The sequence below is a fragment of the Galeopterus variegatus genome, unplaced genomic scaffold (assembly GCF_000696425.1).
Source record: "Galeopterus variegatus unplaced genomic scaffold, G_variegatus-3.0.2 Scaffold3093, whole genome shotgun sequence".
Taxonomy (NCBI): domain Eukaryota; kingdom Metazoa; phylum Chordata; class Mammalia; order Dermoptera; family Cynocephalidae; genus Galeopterus; species Galeopterus variegatus.
In genome coordinates this window covers 143,354-162,362 of record NW_007729204.1, presented here as the reverse complement: position 1 = coordinate 162,362, position 19,009 = coordinate 143,354, and the positions used below count along the sequence as shown (strand labels likewise).

The following is a 19,009-nucleotide window of genomic DNA, read 5'->3' as shown; positions in this document are numbered from 1 at the left end:
GCATATCTGCCTTAAGAAGTAAGTTAATCATACTATTCCTGCTCCTCCAGACACCACAAAACCCTTGACTGTCAAATGATTCTACAAGAGAAGTGCTTTTGTTTGATGGTGAGAAGGTTATTTAGGTTTCAATATTTTTCAGAGACCGTATAAGCATTTATTTTCCTTATAGTGCACAGGGAATTTTGCCTGATTTCATAACTTATATTTTTCTCTTTCATGGTCAGAAATTCCTAAAGTTTAGTATACAATTACTTTTGCATAGTCTATACATATGGGGGAAAATCCTATGTATATCATCCTTTATTTCCCACATGAATCAAGCATTTCATTTAATCCTAACAAGGAAGCACCTTAAATATTAATTTAAAAATTCAGGCCTATATCGAGTATGAAAATTACCACCAAAGATTTTAAAACATGTATACAATACCGCTACACACCTACTAGATTGGCCAAAATTCAGAACACTGATCACACCAAATGGTACCTGAATAGTACCCTGATTGTTTCCAGAACATTATTTGAAGCACCCATTTCCCCAATTAACATTTAAAGTTTGGTGATCCACTGCAGGAAGTTGAATTAAGACTTCACTCATTATCACTCTGGATTTCTTGATACCTTGTGTTTTTTATCACCCATTGGACCAGTGAGTTCAGCTTCTTAGAAACATTTGAACAATCATTCAGAAAAGTTTGCCCAATAACCTGACACCCCCCAGGTTTTACTGTGAGGAATAGCACTTCTGAAAGTCAGAATCTGATACCAATTAAATGGTGGCAGCTTTGCCAATAGACAAGAACAAGCTCATCTACGGCTAGGAAGGATTATACATAATCTTGAATAGAGATGATCAAAAAAAAAAACCCCAGAACCAAAACTGTCTTTTCATGATTTATGCTGTTCTCACTCTCTTTTCATTATTTATACTGTTCTTTTTCTTTAAAGCAACAAAAACGATAGCCCAAGGGCCAAATCTGGCCTGTTCTCTGTTTTTGTAAATAAACCCACCCACTGCTATACCCATTCTTTCTTGTGCTGTGTATTGCTGCTTTCATACTTTTGCAAGAGACCAAGATGCTTAAAGTACTTATTATCTAGTCCTCCGCAGTGAAAGTTTGCTGATCTCTATTTTTAAAAAAATTAAATTAAAGTCATTTCCTCTGTGGGTTTCTTTCTTCAGATATGCAGATACTTCCGTAAACTAAATTAATGAACGCAGTTTTCCATTTATCGTTGGTATTTGTCATTACATACACGCAGATACGGAGCCAAATTCTTCTGTTGTCCAAAGTTCTTTAAGGAATAAGTTTTGTATGTTTAGGAGAAGATGCATCATTAGTTTGAGCCACCACAATGCATGTAGCCACTCCTTCAGTTTAAGGAACTGTACTGAGTAGCTACTCTGTTCCAAGCAGTCAAGAGTACAAAAATAAATATCTGAATGCTCAGGGCTCTAGATGACAGGATGGTCTTAACCCAGCCCGGAAGAAGGTCAGGAGGGAGAACATGATAGCATATCTGAACTATGTTTTGCAAAATAACTGGGCTGTAAAGAGACCATTCCACACCAAAATCTCTATGATTGTGGATGAAATAGTACCCTATGGACTTCCAAAACCAATGTGGGACCCAGATAACATTCTAAATTCCTCCAGATTCCACCAGTATGGTTCATGAACGACAGCTTTACTAGTTATCCCAGACTGCTGTTCATTTAAGGACACTGTGGTATAATCTCCCTGAACTAAATATCCTCTCTGTGCTTTCTCCAGTGCTACAGTAATGTGCATTTTGTGTTTATTTGTTTTTGTTTGCTTTGTTTTCATAACCCAGACGTGATATCAAACGATTGGAATGTAGCAACCACTAATTTCTTTTTAAGGGCAACTTTATTTATTATTTTATCATAATGTATACTCCCCAATACTTCTAAGTTAATGTGCTTGTGATGAATGTCTCACATAAAATACAGCTATAAAATCAGGTATACATGATAAAGTACTATAGAGTGAGAAATAAATACAGTATACTCCCCAATACTTCTAAGTTAATGTGCTTGTGATGAATGTCTCACATAAAATACAGCGATAAAATCAGGTATACATGATAAAGTACTATAGAGTGAGAAATAAATACCTATACTGGGAGTTGGCATACTTTTTATGTAAAGGGCCAAAAAGTAAAAATATTCACCCTTATAGGCCACATGGTCTCTTTTACAATTTCTCATTTTGCCATTGTAGCTCAAAAGCAGCCACATATCACATATGAACAAACAGGTGTGGCTGTGTTCCCAAAAAATCTTTTTTTTGTAAACCATGCTGCATGCCAGATTTGGCTAGAACGCTCTAGTTTGCTGACCCTTGTTCCATCCTAAAGATTTAGTTCCTTCAGACGCTGTCATTGAGGATTATATTAGTCTTTATCAATTTTAATAGATTTCACTCCCAATAAAATTCCTGAATTTTTTTATTCTATTGAATACTTTCTCCGTTTAAAAGAGAAATTCTCTTTTGGTCATTTTAAACAGCTATTTGTCACTCCATCATTCAACTCTCTGTCCACATGAGAAGAAAAAAATAAGGAATCTAAGGGTGTTTTTCTTTTTCTAAACTGAACACGTTGGACTCAGATCTTTCTTGGAGAAACACTATGGGAAACACTAATTATACTTGACCAACAAAAACAAAAACAGAAGTCCTCTGCTTCCTTGGATGAACTAAACATCTTATTTAAATGTATGATCAAAGAAGCATGAAAAGCAGATCAAATGCTCCAGCAAGCAGCTTAAACTCTCATAAATCTCTCCCATACCATTCAAAATCAACTGTTTCAATTTTGATCTCCCTGTAAAAAAGAGGAGAAGCGTTAACACAAGGATGCATTTTCTTTCCACAGATTTCAGGAGCAGTATTTTTCTTCTTCTTTTCACTTTCCGTATTTGTTAGGCTGTTCCATGTGGCAAGAAATAGAGACCAGCTCAGGTCATCTCAGTTAATGGGGATTTATTTTAAAGCTGCGTGGGACGTAATGAGGACAGGGCAAAGTCTCAGCGACCAAGCAGGCAGGTCAAATGAAGAGCCGGAACATCGTTCATCACTGTTCTGAGCTCGGTGGCGCTACTTGACTGCCAGCCACCTGGTAATCCAGCCCCACCCCAAAAAGCCCCTCATGCTTGTGCCTCACTTCTTCCCACTTCCTTTACTTCCAATTTCCTATCGGGCTGCCGGCTAAATTCTATCTCCTCTCTCTCATTTACAGCTTCTGTTTTCTTTCAACTTCTACTCCCTGAGGGTCCCTACCATTGCATGTTTTCTATTTATTGCCTGCACTGTGTGTACCATGGCCCATCCCTCATGTTTCCTATGCAGACTCTGTGGGAGGAATTGATTAGGTCTGTTAGTTACTATAGAGGGGAGAGATTCTACATGAGAACCCATCCTGGATCCTGAGCAAGATGGCACCTTTGGGTCCAGTGCTCATAACTGGGTATTCAGATGTGGTCCAAGTGACAGAATAATGTAACACAGTTAAGTGAACTACTGTGGGTAAGGAGAACCCCAAAAATAGAGTTGTGGACCTGAGGGACTCATAACATTATATCCTGTCAGGTGTGCCTTTATTAGTCTATCAAAATATTGAGAAAACAAAAGAAAAGAAAAGCATTTTCCTTTGGAAAAACCAGATAAACTCCATTGATTTTTAGATAGAAGTTTCTTGTAATCTGGTAGAATGTTTGTCTGAATGCAAGCACTAGTTTATTTTCATTTGCTTAGCTTATGTGATTATTTATAATTTTTAATATCTGCAGAGTTCTAAGGGAACATGTATCTATTCCTATTTTGTAATTTTATTAATTTTAGGTTTGAAATATATTTTATAGAAGTTTATCTCCACGAGAGTTAGCAATGTATTTTTTTATGTCGGGGAATATGCACATGGATGTTACTATTAATGACGATGTATGTTTAAAAAATCCTGGGAGGTGCTTTATTTTATGCTTTTTTGGAGAAATACTTTATGTCTTAAAGCATATGTTATTACAGGATAATTATATAAACCACATTTTATAAGAAATTGTTAAAGTGTTGTGAAAAGAATTCATACCTAACCTTGAAATAGTTAATTTTGTGCTGAGTTTTAAATTCGTATCAAAATTACATTTTAGCTTAAATCATAAAATCTTGCAATCTTCTAAACCATTTATTTTTACAATTTATGAATGATCAAAGAAGGCTATAACTATGGAAAGCCTTTTTTATATTTCTGTTTGAAAGCTTTAACTATTTATCTGAGTACCTTTAATTAGGATCATTTTCCTAATTGGCATTACAAGTAAAATTATTTTTTTAATACTTTATTAAGCAGGGTAAATACCTATGTTTGTGCAGTAGAAATGCCAAATAATCAATGAACATTATAATAGCTGAATAAAATAGGTTTGCAAATACTTAGTGACTGATCACATTCTGCCCAAGCCAATTCCAGAAGAACTACAGAATGGAGAAGGATTTGGATATATCATAATGTTCCGACCAGTTGGCTCTACAACCTGGACCAAGGAAAGAGTGGAGTCTGTGGAATCATCAAGGTTTGTTTACAGAAATGAAAGCATCATGACTCTCTCTCCCTTTGAAGTCAAAGTGGGTGTATATAATGATAAAGGCGAAGGACCCCTAAGTACTGTGTCCATTGTCTACTCAGGGGAAGATGGTAAGTTATCTGTGGCTCTGGGATGGTTTTCCTTGAGACTGCACATTTTGCATTCCATTTTCCATGAACCACTCTGCTCTGTCTTTCTCTGAATGGTAGAACCTCAACTGGCTCCAAGGGGAACTTCTGTCCAGAGTTTTTCTGCTTCTGAAATGGAGGTTTCATGGAATGCTATTGCCTGGAACAGAAACACTGGAAGAGTGTTGGGCTATGAGGTAATCCACATTAACACCACTTTCCCTTACAAACATGCCAGCTAACTGCACAATAGCTCCTGTCCAACAGTCCTATACTACTAACCTAGTTCTCAGCGTATAATCATATTTATCTAAAGCTAAATAAGAAAGTTAGGGGATGGGGCTCTTTCTGGGTGATCTTAAACAAACAAATTAACAAATGGTCTTCATTTAAAAAGGCATACAGTTTCAATTAAGTAAGATGAGAAAGTCCTAGAGATCTGCTGAACAACGTTGCAGCTATAGTCAACAATAATGCATTGTACACTTAAAATTTAAGAGGATGGATTACATATTGAGTGTTCTTACCACAATAAAATTTTTAAAAAGTAATCAGGTGATTATCTTATTAAATTACTTCAAATTGCAGTCATTTTGTCTCTTGGGTAGAAATAAAGCCTAATCCTCAATGTTCTAAAACCATAGAATTTCACTGGGAAACCTGCTCAGTGAATTGGACTATGACTTGAAAACATGTAATCATCTTGGAAAAGACAGTTAAATGATAAGGAAAAAAAAAACCCTAGATTCTCCTAAATTTGTTCTTTTAAATCTGTATAGAATAAGGCAAGTCTCATTTGTAGGCCTTCATTCTCACAGTTAAGGGATGAGAACCTTTCGAGTGTAAGTTAATTGCTCATTGTTCCTCAACTTGCAAATCCAGTGGCTCACAAAACGGATAACATGGTTCATTTTATTTTGTAGTTAAAATAAATGTATAAATCCAAACATTTTTAAGTTTTGCTTGTACTTTTTTTTCCCTCTTCACATTAATACTCTGGTACAAACAGAAATTTCTACTCATATGACAGGTGTCTTTGCCCTGTCTGCTTCACATGTATTACCTCTTATCTGAACCCTGTTCATCTCTCAAAGCTCATTGCTACTCTCCTCTTCTCTCCAGACTCTTCTCTGATCAATCCCTGATGTTGTCTTTCTTTAAAGTTTTACAGCATTTTTTTTTCTACATCACTTCTTTGGAATGCATCGTATGCATTCTTTTCACATATATATTCTAAGTTCTTGCTTATTCTTTGTTTTTAATGATCAGGTCTTATACTGGACAGATGACTCCAAAGAATCCATGATTGGTAAAATTAGAGTCAGCGGAAATGTCACAACCAAAAACATCACAGGGCTGAAAGCAAATACCATCTATTTTGCTTCTGTGAGAGCTTACAACACTGCTGGGACAGGACCCTCAAGCCCCCCAGTCAATGTCACCACTAAAAAGTCTCGTAAGTACATACAACACTCCAGGGAATGAGATTCATCTGTGAATAGAAACATTTTTTTGCTCAATGTCCATTTCATTCCTCCCACTTCATCATTTTACTGCTTGTTTTTTTGGTTTGTTGGGTTGTTCCTTATATTTGGTTAATTGTTGTAACCTTCTGGAAACAACCAAAAGTGGAATTCCAAAAGAGGAAGCACTCTGAGTACATAAACGAAAGACAAAAGAGTGTAATGTTTACAAATACTGACTTTCATGTTGTCCCCCAAAATGGAGTTAAAAAAATTAACTACCCCTCCTTGGAACTTTAAGGGTTATTTAATTTTTCAGAGTCTCAGTAGCCTCATCTATAAAATGAGGAAAAAGTAATACCTATGTCCTCATATGATTTTGTTCATGACTGAAAGGGATAATTAGTAACAAGTGCCCAGCACATACTTTATTAAATGCTAAGTAAATATTCTTTTGTTTTTGTTTGGTTTTGTTTATTGAATCCTAGAGTGTACCTTAATGTGATCCTAGCACTATCAGATACCTAGATCTTTTTTTTTCTAGGATGTTTTATCGCTATAGTTTACTTGAAAGCACCTGAAATCTAAGAATAACCTCTTCTACTTCTTATCTCCTTTGATAATCAGCCAGGTGTCTTTAATAGTCAGGACCTACTAAATAAAAGATGAATGGCTGATTGTTGCTGCCTTTGTCCCCTGGCTGAGTCTGGGTTACACAGATATCCCATAATATGAGACACAATAATAAATTGGGAAAGGTCTGATCAGACATGACTTAGTAGTATCTACAACATGTACTTTTGTGATTGCATAATATTTATATATTTCTTTTACAGTATATTGTAGATGAAGATAAATTATTTGTACAAAAAGGCTTTTTAAAACACATTCGTTGGTTTCTGAATCCTGATGAACAAAAAATAATAAATACAGTTGCTGAATTTTGAGAAAGACTAAATTTATTGCCACCAACAAAAAAGAAAAATCTAGCTTACTTATAAGTGCTGTATTCTTACTACTTCTCTGTATTCGAAAAAAAATTTTGGTTGAGAAGGGTTCAAAAATCAAGTGACATTATTTTTCATGTTCAAAAAAACTTAGAAATCATCGAAGTTAATAAGCTTTTGGATTAAATAGATTGTCCAGTTATTTTCACATCATCAGACCAGCTGTCAGAGACCCATGTCCTAATTCTGGGTACATCACTGACTCATGACCTGAAACAAGGCAAGACATTCCATTTCTCTGCTTTAATTTTCTTATCTGTTAAATGGGAATTCTCTCTGTCCTCAATACCTTCCTGAATTATCTATGTTGCAAAAACATAGTTGCTGATTACGGGAGCATCTTGGAAAATACAAAGTGCTGTGGAACTGATAAGAAGAAAGCAAGCAAACAAAGAAAAAGCCTGTAGGATCAGTCCATTTCAAGGGGAGAGTTTGTACCGAAAATTCCTGAACCAGCTCTCCTCTGATTCACCCAGCTTGAGACAGGCTGGGCTGTGAGTGAGTCTCAAGAACGGATTAGCTAAAGATGTAGTTCTATTCCTTTTCCTGTTTTACTCAACGTTGACTAAATCGATGAAGTCGTTGCCAGGTACCTGTCTGAATGATTTGCTTTCATGGTCCTTCTGGAGCAGTCTAGCCTCTTTCAGCTAATCTGCAAATCTGGATGGGAATCTCTGATCAATCAGTGGTTTTGAGACTGCCCAGACATTTACTTCTAGCTGAGAGATGCCAAATTCACAAAAACTCTTGTGTGTAATTCAGTTTCTATCTCAAGCAGAACCAAGGAGGATTAGAAATGTCTAAGAACAGTATTTTTTTAAAAAAACAGATTTGTATTGTGACATTTCAGTGCAGTTTTTGAGCCAAGATTCAGGTCAACTTTTATTATTCATAATCCCATTGACCAGTTTAAGGTGAATTGAGACCTGAACTAGTTATTTACTTTGGAAAGATATATGTATATATATATGACATATATAAAAAATACATATGATATATATAAAACCTCAATAAGAATTTTTTTTCTGTGACCTGAATTTGTTAGATTGTCCAGGCAACCTAAATTAAACATGTGTGTGTTTGTGCTAACCTGATCTATGTGTTTAAGCAGAAAACTCCTTGTTTTTGACATCATTTTTGTTCATTTGGCCCAGTTGGTTCTACAAATGGGCTTGACTAAAATTTGGATTAAATGCCAAGAACGTTGTTGGTGGTTTGTCAGATAGTTAACACATGATTAGCTCATCACAGAGCTAACACGTGACTAGCTCATCACAGAGTAAGGGTTGTAACTTTTGAAAACTGTTTAATTAACAAGGAGTAATTTCATCCAAGATACAATGCTGGAATACATCTGCAAAGGGAAAAGTGAAATGAGAGTCAAAAAAATTTAAAGTGAAGGTTAGTGTTTCTTTAAGCACCCATCTTCTCTCTTGACTAAATCAGACAAGCACAAAACCCTTGTAATTCCTAGTTTCTCTTCTGGAATTCCAGTTTCAATATTTCTTAAATTTGGCCTTCACCATCCTACATGCTTCAGTGTCATTAACAACATAGATGACAAGCATTTGAGAATAAGAAGGTTATACAAGTTCCCATTTCATTGTATGTGAGTACCAATTAAACCTCTAATTTCATTCTTTTGACATTCTATATCACAGACATTGTCAAAATAGAATAATAGCTGTTTTAGTTTCCCACTGCTGGTCTAAGAATTGCCACAAACAGTGTTTTAAAACAATACACATTTGTCAGCATATATTTCTAGAGGTCAGAAGTCAGAAATGGGTTTCACTGGGTGGAAGTCAAGGTGTTGGTAAGGGCACCACTACCTGTAGAGGCAACAGAGGAGAATCTGTTTCCTTGCATTTTCTGCCTTCTAGGAGCACCTATATCCCTTGGCTCATGGCCCCTTCCATCTTCAATGCCAGCAGCATGGGGGATCATTGAATCTCTTTCCAACTCTCACTCTCACGATTGTATCATCACCTCTAACTCTGTTTCTTTTCTTCCTTTTACCTAATAATCCATGACTATTTCCCCATCTCAACATCCTTAATGTAATCATATCTGCAGACTCCCCTTTTTCATATGAAGATACACATCTGCAGGTTCTGAGGATTATGACATGGACATGTTGGGGGGGCATTATTTTGCCTACCCCATTTATAAAATATTGAGTACTTCTATGTCCCCAGCCCTGTGTTAATTTTTTCATACCATGTACACTTAATTATTACAACAAATCAAGGATACTGGTATTTTATTTCCTAGATCTGAGAACACAAATGCTTGGAAAGGTTCTGTCTTGGTATCTGTTAGGTTGATACACTGTGAACATGAAATGACCATTGTGCTAGTTTATAATCTTCATCCGTAACCATCTAGATAGTCTCTCTCCCTCCACACTCTCAAATCTTCAGTATAAACTTCAAACTGCTTTTGAAATGTTTCTTCCTAAAATGCAACATAGCTCTTTTCTTCCTACCAAATTTTATTGTTTCCTCTATTCCAGAGAATGAAGAGGAAGAAAAAAGCATACTAGATCTTTCACAATCTGTCTCAAAATTCCTTTCCATCCCATTCCTCATCTAGCCCTGGCAGCATCAGACTTATTTATCTTCTAAAGTTAAACATTCACTTATCTATTTTCATGTTTTTTCTCAGCTCGTAGTGCTCCTGCCATGCCTATAAATGTCTTTTCTACTGCTCTATAACTTGAAAGTTTCATCTACAATGTCTTTGCACTTTTCCAAGAGTTCCCATAACATTGGCCAATTGTGAGACAGTGTTGGAAAGAGCTAGAATGGGACTTCAGAGTGAGATGAGTTTGAATCGAATCCCAGTTCAGCCACATACTATTTGTGTGACAGGTCTAATTATTTGAATAACATTGGCCAATTGTGAGACAGTGTTGGAAAGAGCTAGAATGGGACTTCAGAGTGAGATAAGTTTGAATCGAATCCCAGTTCAGCCACATACTATTTGTGTGACAGGTCTAACTTGGAATACTATTTGTGTGACAGGTCCATTGAAGATAGCCCTGATTTCAAGTGCTATCCCTGGATCTAACTTTGATTTTCCATGTCCTTGAGATGACATCAAGATTACCTCTGATTAGTGGTGACAGCTGAAAATTTCTGCATCCATCAGACAAGCCAAACTCTCACTGACTAGATTTGCAATCTGGTGTTTGACTCCATTATAAAATCTGAGAAAGCAGAGCTCACATTTAATATCTGCCTATTCTAATTGGCTAAGCTAAAGAAAAGACAGAGCCTTTTGATGCTTCAGTCATCTCCTCAAGAAACAGTGCCTCCCATGAGCCATGCACAGGGATAGGGACTAAGGGCCTAATGGCCATTAAAACAGGCAAGATCCTCACATTCAGGCAATTTCTCTTTTAGTGGGGAGGCAATCTAAAACAAGAAAAGGAGAAGGAAATAAAATAATTATAAATTATGAAAAGTACAGTGAAGAAACTAAATAAGAGGCTGAGCTATACTTGAAAAGGAGCACTCATAGGGGGAAGACTACATATTTTAATATGACATAAAAAATAAAAATGAGTTAGAGTACAAAAGGACCTCCAAACAAAAGGAACAGCATATGCAAAGCTTAAGTGTTTATTATTGTTGTTGCTTTTGATGATAATGCAAATGGTGTCGTTGTTTCTAAATAAATATCAGTGACTTGACAATAAGTACCATCGCTTAGTGAAAATGATGTTTTAGCAAAAACAACTACAAATATACTGTGATCCACACAGCGATCGCTTAAATGGAATTTAGATTTAACAAGTAAAGGAAGAAAAATATTTACATCAATTCCAAGAGGAATCAAAAAAATAAACAAAACACCTTAGTGAAAATGATGTTTTAGCAAAAACAACTACAAATATACTGTGATCCACACAGCGATCACTTAAATGGAATTTAGATTTAACAAGTAAAGGAAGAAAAATATTTACATCAATTCCAAGAGGAATCAAAAAAATAAACAAAACAGTGCTTATAGAGAAGGAAGTATTTGGACACAGTAACAGAAAGAGTTTGCGAATTTTGGCTCATTTTGGCCCCTGACATTGACTGACCAGCACTCTGTGCTGGATTCTTTCTTGCTGTAAATATGCAATCAATCCATATTTAGACATAAAGGAAGCATTAAGCTTTTATTTCATCTTGCACTTATGTTCTTTCTCTCTTGCCCAAATGTCAACCCCATGCTGTTACTTAGAAGTGTAACATAAGAAGTTGTTTTTGAATTGAGTTCACAGTGTGAACTACAGTTGAATATAAATGCCATCTACAGAAAAATTGATTACAGGGAAACCATTAGAGCTGTGGAGAGCTAGTTTAATGTTGCTCTGTCATTTGATTAACAGAAAATGATTTAGTATTTGCAAATTGCCTGGAAAGATAAAAAAAAATTAGAAAGTGCTTGTTTGTTGAGTTTACGATTGACAAACTTGGTACAAACATCATGACATGTTTCATATAATCCATGTGACAGTGTTTTTGTTTTTCAAGGTAATCGAAATTTTAATTTTTGCAATCCAGTTTAACCAACTTCATCAAACTAGAACTATTAACAGTGCTCATATTAAGGTGATAGCCTTCTAAAGCAGCTTTAGGAAGCTTTAAATACCAGACATAAGGCATTGACATTGGGGAAACACCCATTGACAAAGATAAGAAGGGTGACAGACTCTCAGAACTTCCCAGATAATTAGCTGAAACTCTCCCATTTTAAATCCCTTTCAAAAGTACATAAAGAACCCAAGTAAGAGCAATAACATTAAGGGAAAATCTCAAATATATGCTAATTGTATCTAAGAAGTGAATCATTTGCAAACTTCAGAATTATATTATTAGAGACATACCACTTTGAACACAATTAAAAAATTGATATGTCATAATACCACAGTAGAGAATTGCTACTCTCAGGAAAGAGAATTAATAGTTATTGAGCTTTTTAATATGTACCACTAACCAAGTGAGGAATGTTTCATATTTTATTTCATACAAGCCAAGAATCTTATAAACTAGAAGTTATTAGTCTCATTTCAAAAAAGGGAATACCAGGGCTCTTGAAAGAGACTGGACACAAATTCAAGTCTCTCTGACGTCAAAGACCAGCTCTTTCTACCTGCCAGGTAGCAAGAGAAGTAAAGCTTTCTAAATAATCTATATAATTGGCCATTGATACTAAGGTACTCATTCCTGGTAGGACTCTTCTCATTTTGTCATGCAGTGTCTTGCTTCTGCTTTGGTACATCAGGAAACAAATGCAAACATGTCAATGACAAGGTTATTGCCGAGGTCACAAACTGCTTGCAGCTCTTCTGTCTCCTAGCCTGTTGCTTTATCAATGGACTCATAGTATTCAAAACACTACTTTTTCTCTAAAGCAAACGAACGAACGAAGCAGACACAGCAATAGATGAAACTTTCAGAATCCGTCACTGCCAGTGACAGAGGAGTAAATTAACATTTTCTCTGTATTGATTGTATTATGTTGTTAACGTCAGTGCTTAGTTTTAAAGAACAGAGATAAAAGAAATGTGTCAAAAGAGTATATTAGATGTTAAAGTTATGATATCTTGTGAGAATTTTGATATTATGTCTTTTATAGCTGAGAAAAAGATTAGAAAAGACACTTTGGAATTAGTTAAGGGAGGATAGTTACAAAATCATTATTGTTGCCATCTAGTCTTTTAGAAATAAATGTATTGACAAGCATGCATTAAGTGCTTACAAAGCACAAAACTTTCAGGCCTTTAATCTCGTTGAGTTTCTGTTGTAAAGAAATACACTAGGACATGATCAATTCAATTGGCCTGTCCATCTTATAAATACATATGGATTTATGTGGGTCTGACCATGGCAATTAGCCTTGATCATAGGATTGCGTAATGAATATAATTGGCCACATTTTGTCACCTATGGATCTGCTCACAGCCCACCCAGTACATAAATGATACAACCGAGAAAATCACACAATCCTAAGACATTTTCTTTAGTCATCTTATTGCAGAGTCACTTATTCAACATATATAAATTGTATGTCTTGTCTATGCCAGGGACTATGCTACTGGTTGGTAATGCAGAGTTGAACAAGGCACATACCCTCAAGAAATTTAGAGAAAAAACATGACCAAGAATAACTTAAATCCAATGCAACGAATCTATAATAAAATATGAACTGAACCCCGTGGAAACAGAGAGAGAAACATTTCTCTCTCTACCACATCCCAACTGTGGTGTAAGTGGCTCGGTCACCAATAGTGATATTCCAGTGGGTTTGGGGAGGCAAGAGAATGTATGGTAATACAATGTGAGAAACCCTGAATTCAGCAAGATGTGACTCTCCAGTGACACATAAGATATTAAACAGCAGTTGAGTCAAAACTTCAAAAGAAATCATTTCCATTTTCATCAGTGTTATAATGAATTAAGCTGGATGCTCATTCGACCTCATGAATTCAAAAAAGATGCCAAAAACATCTTGCTGGGCAGTTTTATCTTTACCTTTGTTTTCCAGCTGAATTATTTTTAATCTCTCTAGTTTCTTAAATCTTGAAAATAATCATGTGGGCTCAGATCTTTGAGAAGGAGTATGTTGTCATGGATAAACATTAAACTAGAAACCGATAGACCAGGATTCTGATTTGACTCAGCCACTGATTAGCTGCGTAGTTTTGGACAAGTGACTCCCCAACCTGGACTCTAGTTTTCTTACATGTAAAATTCTCTAGGTGGACTAGATCCATTACTAGAAGGCTGGTTCTAAATCCTTTCTCCTTTACTTCCCACCACCTCTCTCCCCGACAACATTAATTCCAGGGAGCTAAAAGCCATGGTTTGGACTTAGACAGCCTTTGGAATGATCAATCAGTTTGTGATGATTTTCTCCTTTTCTGGGTTCCCAAAACTTTATTTATGTTAAATGGCATGCATGTTTCTCACTGTCAAGTCACAGTGGATTGGGCTAAGAGAGACTCATGTCCAAATTAAGCCAATCATTAGCTTTCTTTGGGGGAATTTTAGCCTGGACTATCTCTGAATAGAGAAGGTTTCAAACTTCGGGTATAGTGGACAGGCCTGATTTCTGCCACATGAATTGGGAATGACAAAGATGTCATCTACATCTAGATGAGCGTGGAGCAGACACTGCTGTGAGAAGTGCAACTTCTTGGCTTTGTGACAGTTTTTTGGTCTCTCCTGAGACTCTGCTACATTCTGTCATTGTTCTAGGAAATTCCCCTACATCCTTCATAATCTGTTGCTAATATTTTGCTTAAAATATTTTGAGATGGTTATGTTACTCAGAATTAAAGAATCCTAACTAATACAATGTTAAAAAGTAAAACTATTAGAAGTGAACTCTTCTATGTTGATATATATAAAAAGTTTACAACTTGAATTTGCTTAATTTGCCGAATGATTGATATCAAATGGAACACTAGATAATAAGACCCTCCATCTATTTATTTTGGTAAAGTAAACAACCTCAACAATACTGATTAATAAATCAATACTAAACATGCAGCAAGCCATTATTAATTAATAAGTTTTTCACGAAGACATTCCCAAATGACCAGAATTTGAATAGATTTGCTTACTCTGATTAGAATTAATATGATATTTTAAGTGGCACTGAAAACATTTTAGCTCCTTCTATGCTAATAATAGAAGTCTTATTTTTCCTTTTTATGTTGATGCATCATACAGTGATCATGAGCTAATTAATATTTATTTGGATCTTTGACTATCTTTTTAAAGCTCCAAGCCAACCACCAGCAAACATTGCCTGGAAGCTAACAAATTCTAAATTATGCTTGAACTGGGAGCATGTAAAAACCATGGAAAATGAGTCTGAAGTGTTGGGCTACAAGGTATTTAGTTTTTCTTTTAATCATATCAATTGCATTATTTAAGGAATGAGAAATGTGATAACCAAATAGAAAACAAAATTTATGCATATGAAAACATAGGAATCTTTTTTTAAAAATCTTTTGAAAATATTATTGCTGCTTTCAAATTTTTCATTGAAAAGGTTTTATGTTCTAAGGACCAGTAAGGTGTGATGGAGCTTGAAAAAATAAAATTTGACAGGATGCAACATTTTTCTTAAAGTTACGCCTCTCGCCATCAAAAGATGATGGTGTAAGTGGGTAGTATATGTAAGATGAAAATGAAGTCAAAAAATATACTTAAATAGAATTTCTAGATCTTAGGCTGCAGTATGATGTGATCTTTTAGCAACATAAAAGGAATCTAACAAGAGTATAGTTGAGTACCCAGAGCAAATCATTTCAATCAGTGGTAATGGACATCATCTCTCGGCAGATGCATATTCTCAGATATTTGAAATGGGTCCAAACTAAACAGTCACTTTTCACAACAAACTTCAAAGATAACAGCCTCAAGCTATTTAATTAATAGAGATAAATCTATTCTCACTCCAGAGGCATTGGCCAAAAGTCTTTTTCATAATAAGGAAAGATAAATTTAAAGAAAAGGCATCATCTGGATATTTTCATCTGAGAAGTACAGCATTTATAATGATATGCCTTATAGTGTTCCCTAACAGTTGTCTGAGCCTTAGAAAAGCAACATGTTCACGATAACTTGATTCACCATTTTATTCAGATTCTGTACCGGCAAAACAGACAGAGTAAAACCCATATTTTGGAAACAAACAATACATCAGCTGAGCTTCTGGTTCCATTTGAAGAAGACTACTTGATTGAAATAAGAACAGTCAGTGATGGTGGGGATGGAAGCAGCAGTGAGGAAATTAGGATTCCAAAAATGTCAAGTAAGTTGAGTCACCATTGCTTTTGTAGATTTTGCATCTAGACAGCTGCAGCGAGAAATCTGGATCCATGAAACTTTCCAATTCTTGTTTAAAAGTTGGGTGAAAAAAATGAAAGGTCTGTATGTCCATTTTCAATTGTGAGCAAGAAGTGATGAGCCAATTTTTCTTTAAATAATCCTTCAACATTTTAACATGCTTATATATTACTAACAGTTTTATGTTTCTTCACTGGAAAATCAAAAAAAGAAGAAAACAACTGTGTGTCACTGGTGCATAATTTCCTGATTTATTCTATTGGCACAGAAATAAGAGTTTTCCATGCTTCTTGTGGGCGTTGTGCAGCAGGGATGGCAAATGTGCAGAACATGCACATACATCCCTTTCCCCATGTTCATGGCAGACATCACTAATCAAATGCAGCAGAGATCACTAATCAAGTGTGGCAGACATCACTAACCAATTCATAAAGAACTGAGTCACAACTTTCAAATTCTTTTCAATACAATTTCCTAAGCAGGGCAACACCAGTCAGTCAGAGGTAGCATGCAATAATAAGTAATTATTTTTGCTTTAGAAGAACCACTCACTCATCTGCCTGAGACTGAGTGCAAGTCATTAGCCATGCAATGTTGGCCAATTCTAATCGGCCCTTTAGGCAGACTTCACCAATTTAGGCATTTTTCTTTTGCATTTTTACATTTGAAACACATCCTAAGACAGACAGTAATGGTACTTCCTCAAATTAAACACAATGTGAATGAAATAAGTGTAACAAAATATGTTGTCAGAAGAGAACTGATAGTATGCATTTGGGGTCTTAAAGAACTAATTTAACAAGCAACTTTACTTTTTCTGAAGATATTTTTGTTTTATTTTCATATTTTGCAGGTTTGAGTTCCAGAGGAGTTCAAGTCTTGGAACCTAGCACCTATTTCCTGTCAATTGTCATTGTGATTTTTTCCTGTTTTGCTATTCATCCACTTATAAGATGAATAAAACCATAAAGTTTTTTGAAAGCAAATCATTCTGTAAATATGCTCTCCAGCCTTCATCATAAGGCACATTCTTAATACAGACTTGTTTGGAAAGAAAAAAATGTATATTATTAAGATCTTGTAAATATCTATGGTACATTAATAAAGCAATTTTAAACACTTTTGAATTTTAAAGTCCACACATGATTACATACATTCAAAGATGCCAAATTAATCTGAGGATTTGTAACTTCTGTGTCTCTTAACTGACTTATATGGAGAGTATAAATGACTCCCCTTGAAGACAGTGATAAATACAAAATAGGTTTGCAGTTACCATAGCTAAGATATGCACTTTTACGTGCTCCGGGCAATTTACTTCAGTGTTTAAAATTTTCACCCTACTCTGAAATAAAATATAATTATTTGCTTAAAGTTGTGATTCTTTAAAAATCACAAGCTATTCCAAAGCATGGTCTGCTTTTATGTCGGAATCAAGTCGCAACAAGAAATATTTGTATTCAATAATATGTCAACATTCATGATGTTCTTCTCAACTCATTTTTTAGAAAGTTCAATAATAATAATAGCAGAAAAAAGTGCTTTATGGCAAAGAAAAATAAATAAAGTGAAAGAACATACACCTAAAATAATCTTCTAACTCTGGTATATGGTAAGCATTTTCTCATTGCAAAATTTAACCTTTTACTCCTAAGTTAAAATTGCTTGAACAAGTCTCAGGTAATTATTACAAATCGATACATCGTTTGTGGCCTTATTTTCTACAATGAAGAAATCTGTGAACAGAATCATTTGACCGGGTTTTCTACATTTTGGTCTTTTTTTTTTTTTTTCTTTGGCCAATCTTCTCTGTAGCTATAAAAATAATCCTACACTAATCAGGGTTTAGAAAGCTGTTGTAGGTCCACTCTTCTCTGGGGTGAACCTATTTCAGTCAGTGGCCTCACCGCTCGGGATTGCACAGTCTGGAGAAGGCAGTCTGGGAGAGGCCAAGGTGAATGCTGTGGCCATGGTCATTCTGTGCAGCCATCCATTTCCCTCACAAACAGCCAGAGGGCTTTGTCCCTGCTGTCAGCCTGCTCTAGCTCCCAGCCGGTAAGGTTTGGTATCCTGGGAAGCTGGGTGTGAGAAATGGTCCCCCTCTTTTTGCCTTCTTCAGATGGTGTGACCTCTTAATTATGTTGAAAATATTTGAATTATCCTCAAAACCCTCAAATTACACAATCCTCAAAACTGGATTTTGTCATTTTTATTTCTAAAGTATTTTAGAACTCCTTAAAATACCCCACGTAGTCAGCAGCAGATGGACATTCACTTTCCATAGTTCAAAACTTGCTTCCTGCCTGAATCATGTGTCAAGCACACAGGGCAAATTAATGAGCCTTATTCTCCCCAATGCCATAAGATCTGGCTGTGCTTTTATGAAGCAAAACAAATAAGCAACAACAAACACTGTTTGGCACACTCGAGTTAACAGCTGCCCATCCAAAGCACATCTGTATTGATGCAGACACCAGTGGTGATATGTGGTCTTAATGGTTTCCTTAACTTGGTTAGAGAGATTTGTGTCATTCTCCCAAAAGTGGAGATTGAGAGTTAAATGTACTCTGAGATTTTTGTGTCCACTCTTCAAGTAAATTAGATACATCATCATCTATGCATGAGTCCAAAAGTTAAGTCAGTTCATATTAATAACTCATATGTTTGCAGAGTGCTCTCTGGTTTATGACTTCCAGAGTATTAAAAGTCTGTATTATTTAATACCTCACATTTATATTTTCATCAATTTGTACTAACTTTCTCAAAATATAACTTGGCATTAATATTAAGCAGTATGTGCTTTGGCTCTATTTGAATCTTTACTCTTATTTAGACCTTGGACACATCTTTTAATAATTCCATTTCACTAATATCAAGATTATAGGACATAATATACACAAAGTATTTAGCATGGTGCATAGAACATTGCAAGTTGTCAATAAAT

The 19,009-nt window shown here is 35.5% G+C and overlaps 1 protein-coding gene across 1 annotated transcript in view; it reads left to right on the top strand.

The window, feature by feature from the left end:
• The window catches only part of CNTN6 (contactin 6), a 105,546-nt gene extending 88,358 nt beyond the window's left edge, over positions 1-17,188 (top strand). Inside the window, exons 13-18 of the mRNA XM_008583953.1 lie at positions 4,485-4,719; positions 4,819-4,934; positions 6,007-6,193; positions 14,992-15,104; positions 15,862-16,030; positions 16,919-17,188. Coding sequence (XP_008582175.1) covers positions 4,485-4,719; positions 4,819-4,934; positions 6,007-6,193; positions 14,992-15,104; positions 15,862-16,030; positions 16,919-17,022 — 924 coding nt within the window. The 3' untranslated portion in view covers positions 17,023-17,188. The remainder of the gene's footprint in view (positions 1-4,484; positions 4,720-4,818; positions 4,935-6,006; positions 6,194-14,991; positions 15,105-15,861; positions 16,031-16,918) is intronic.
• The last annotated feature ends 1,821 nt before the right edge of the window (positions 17,189-19,009 follow it).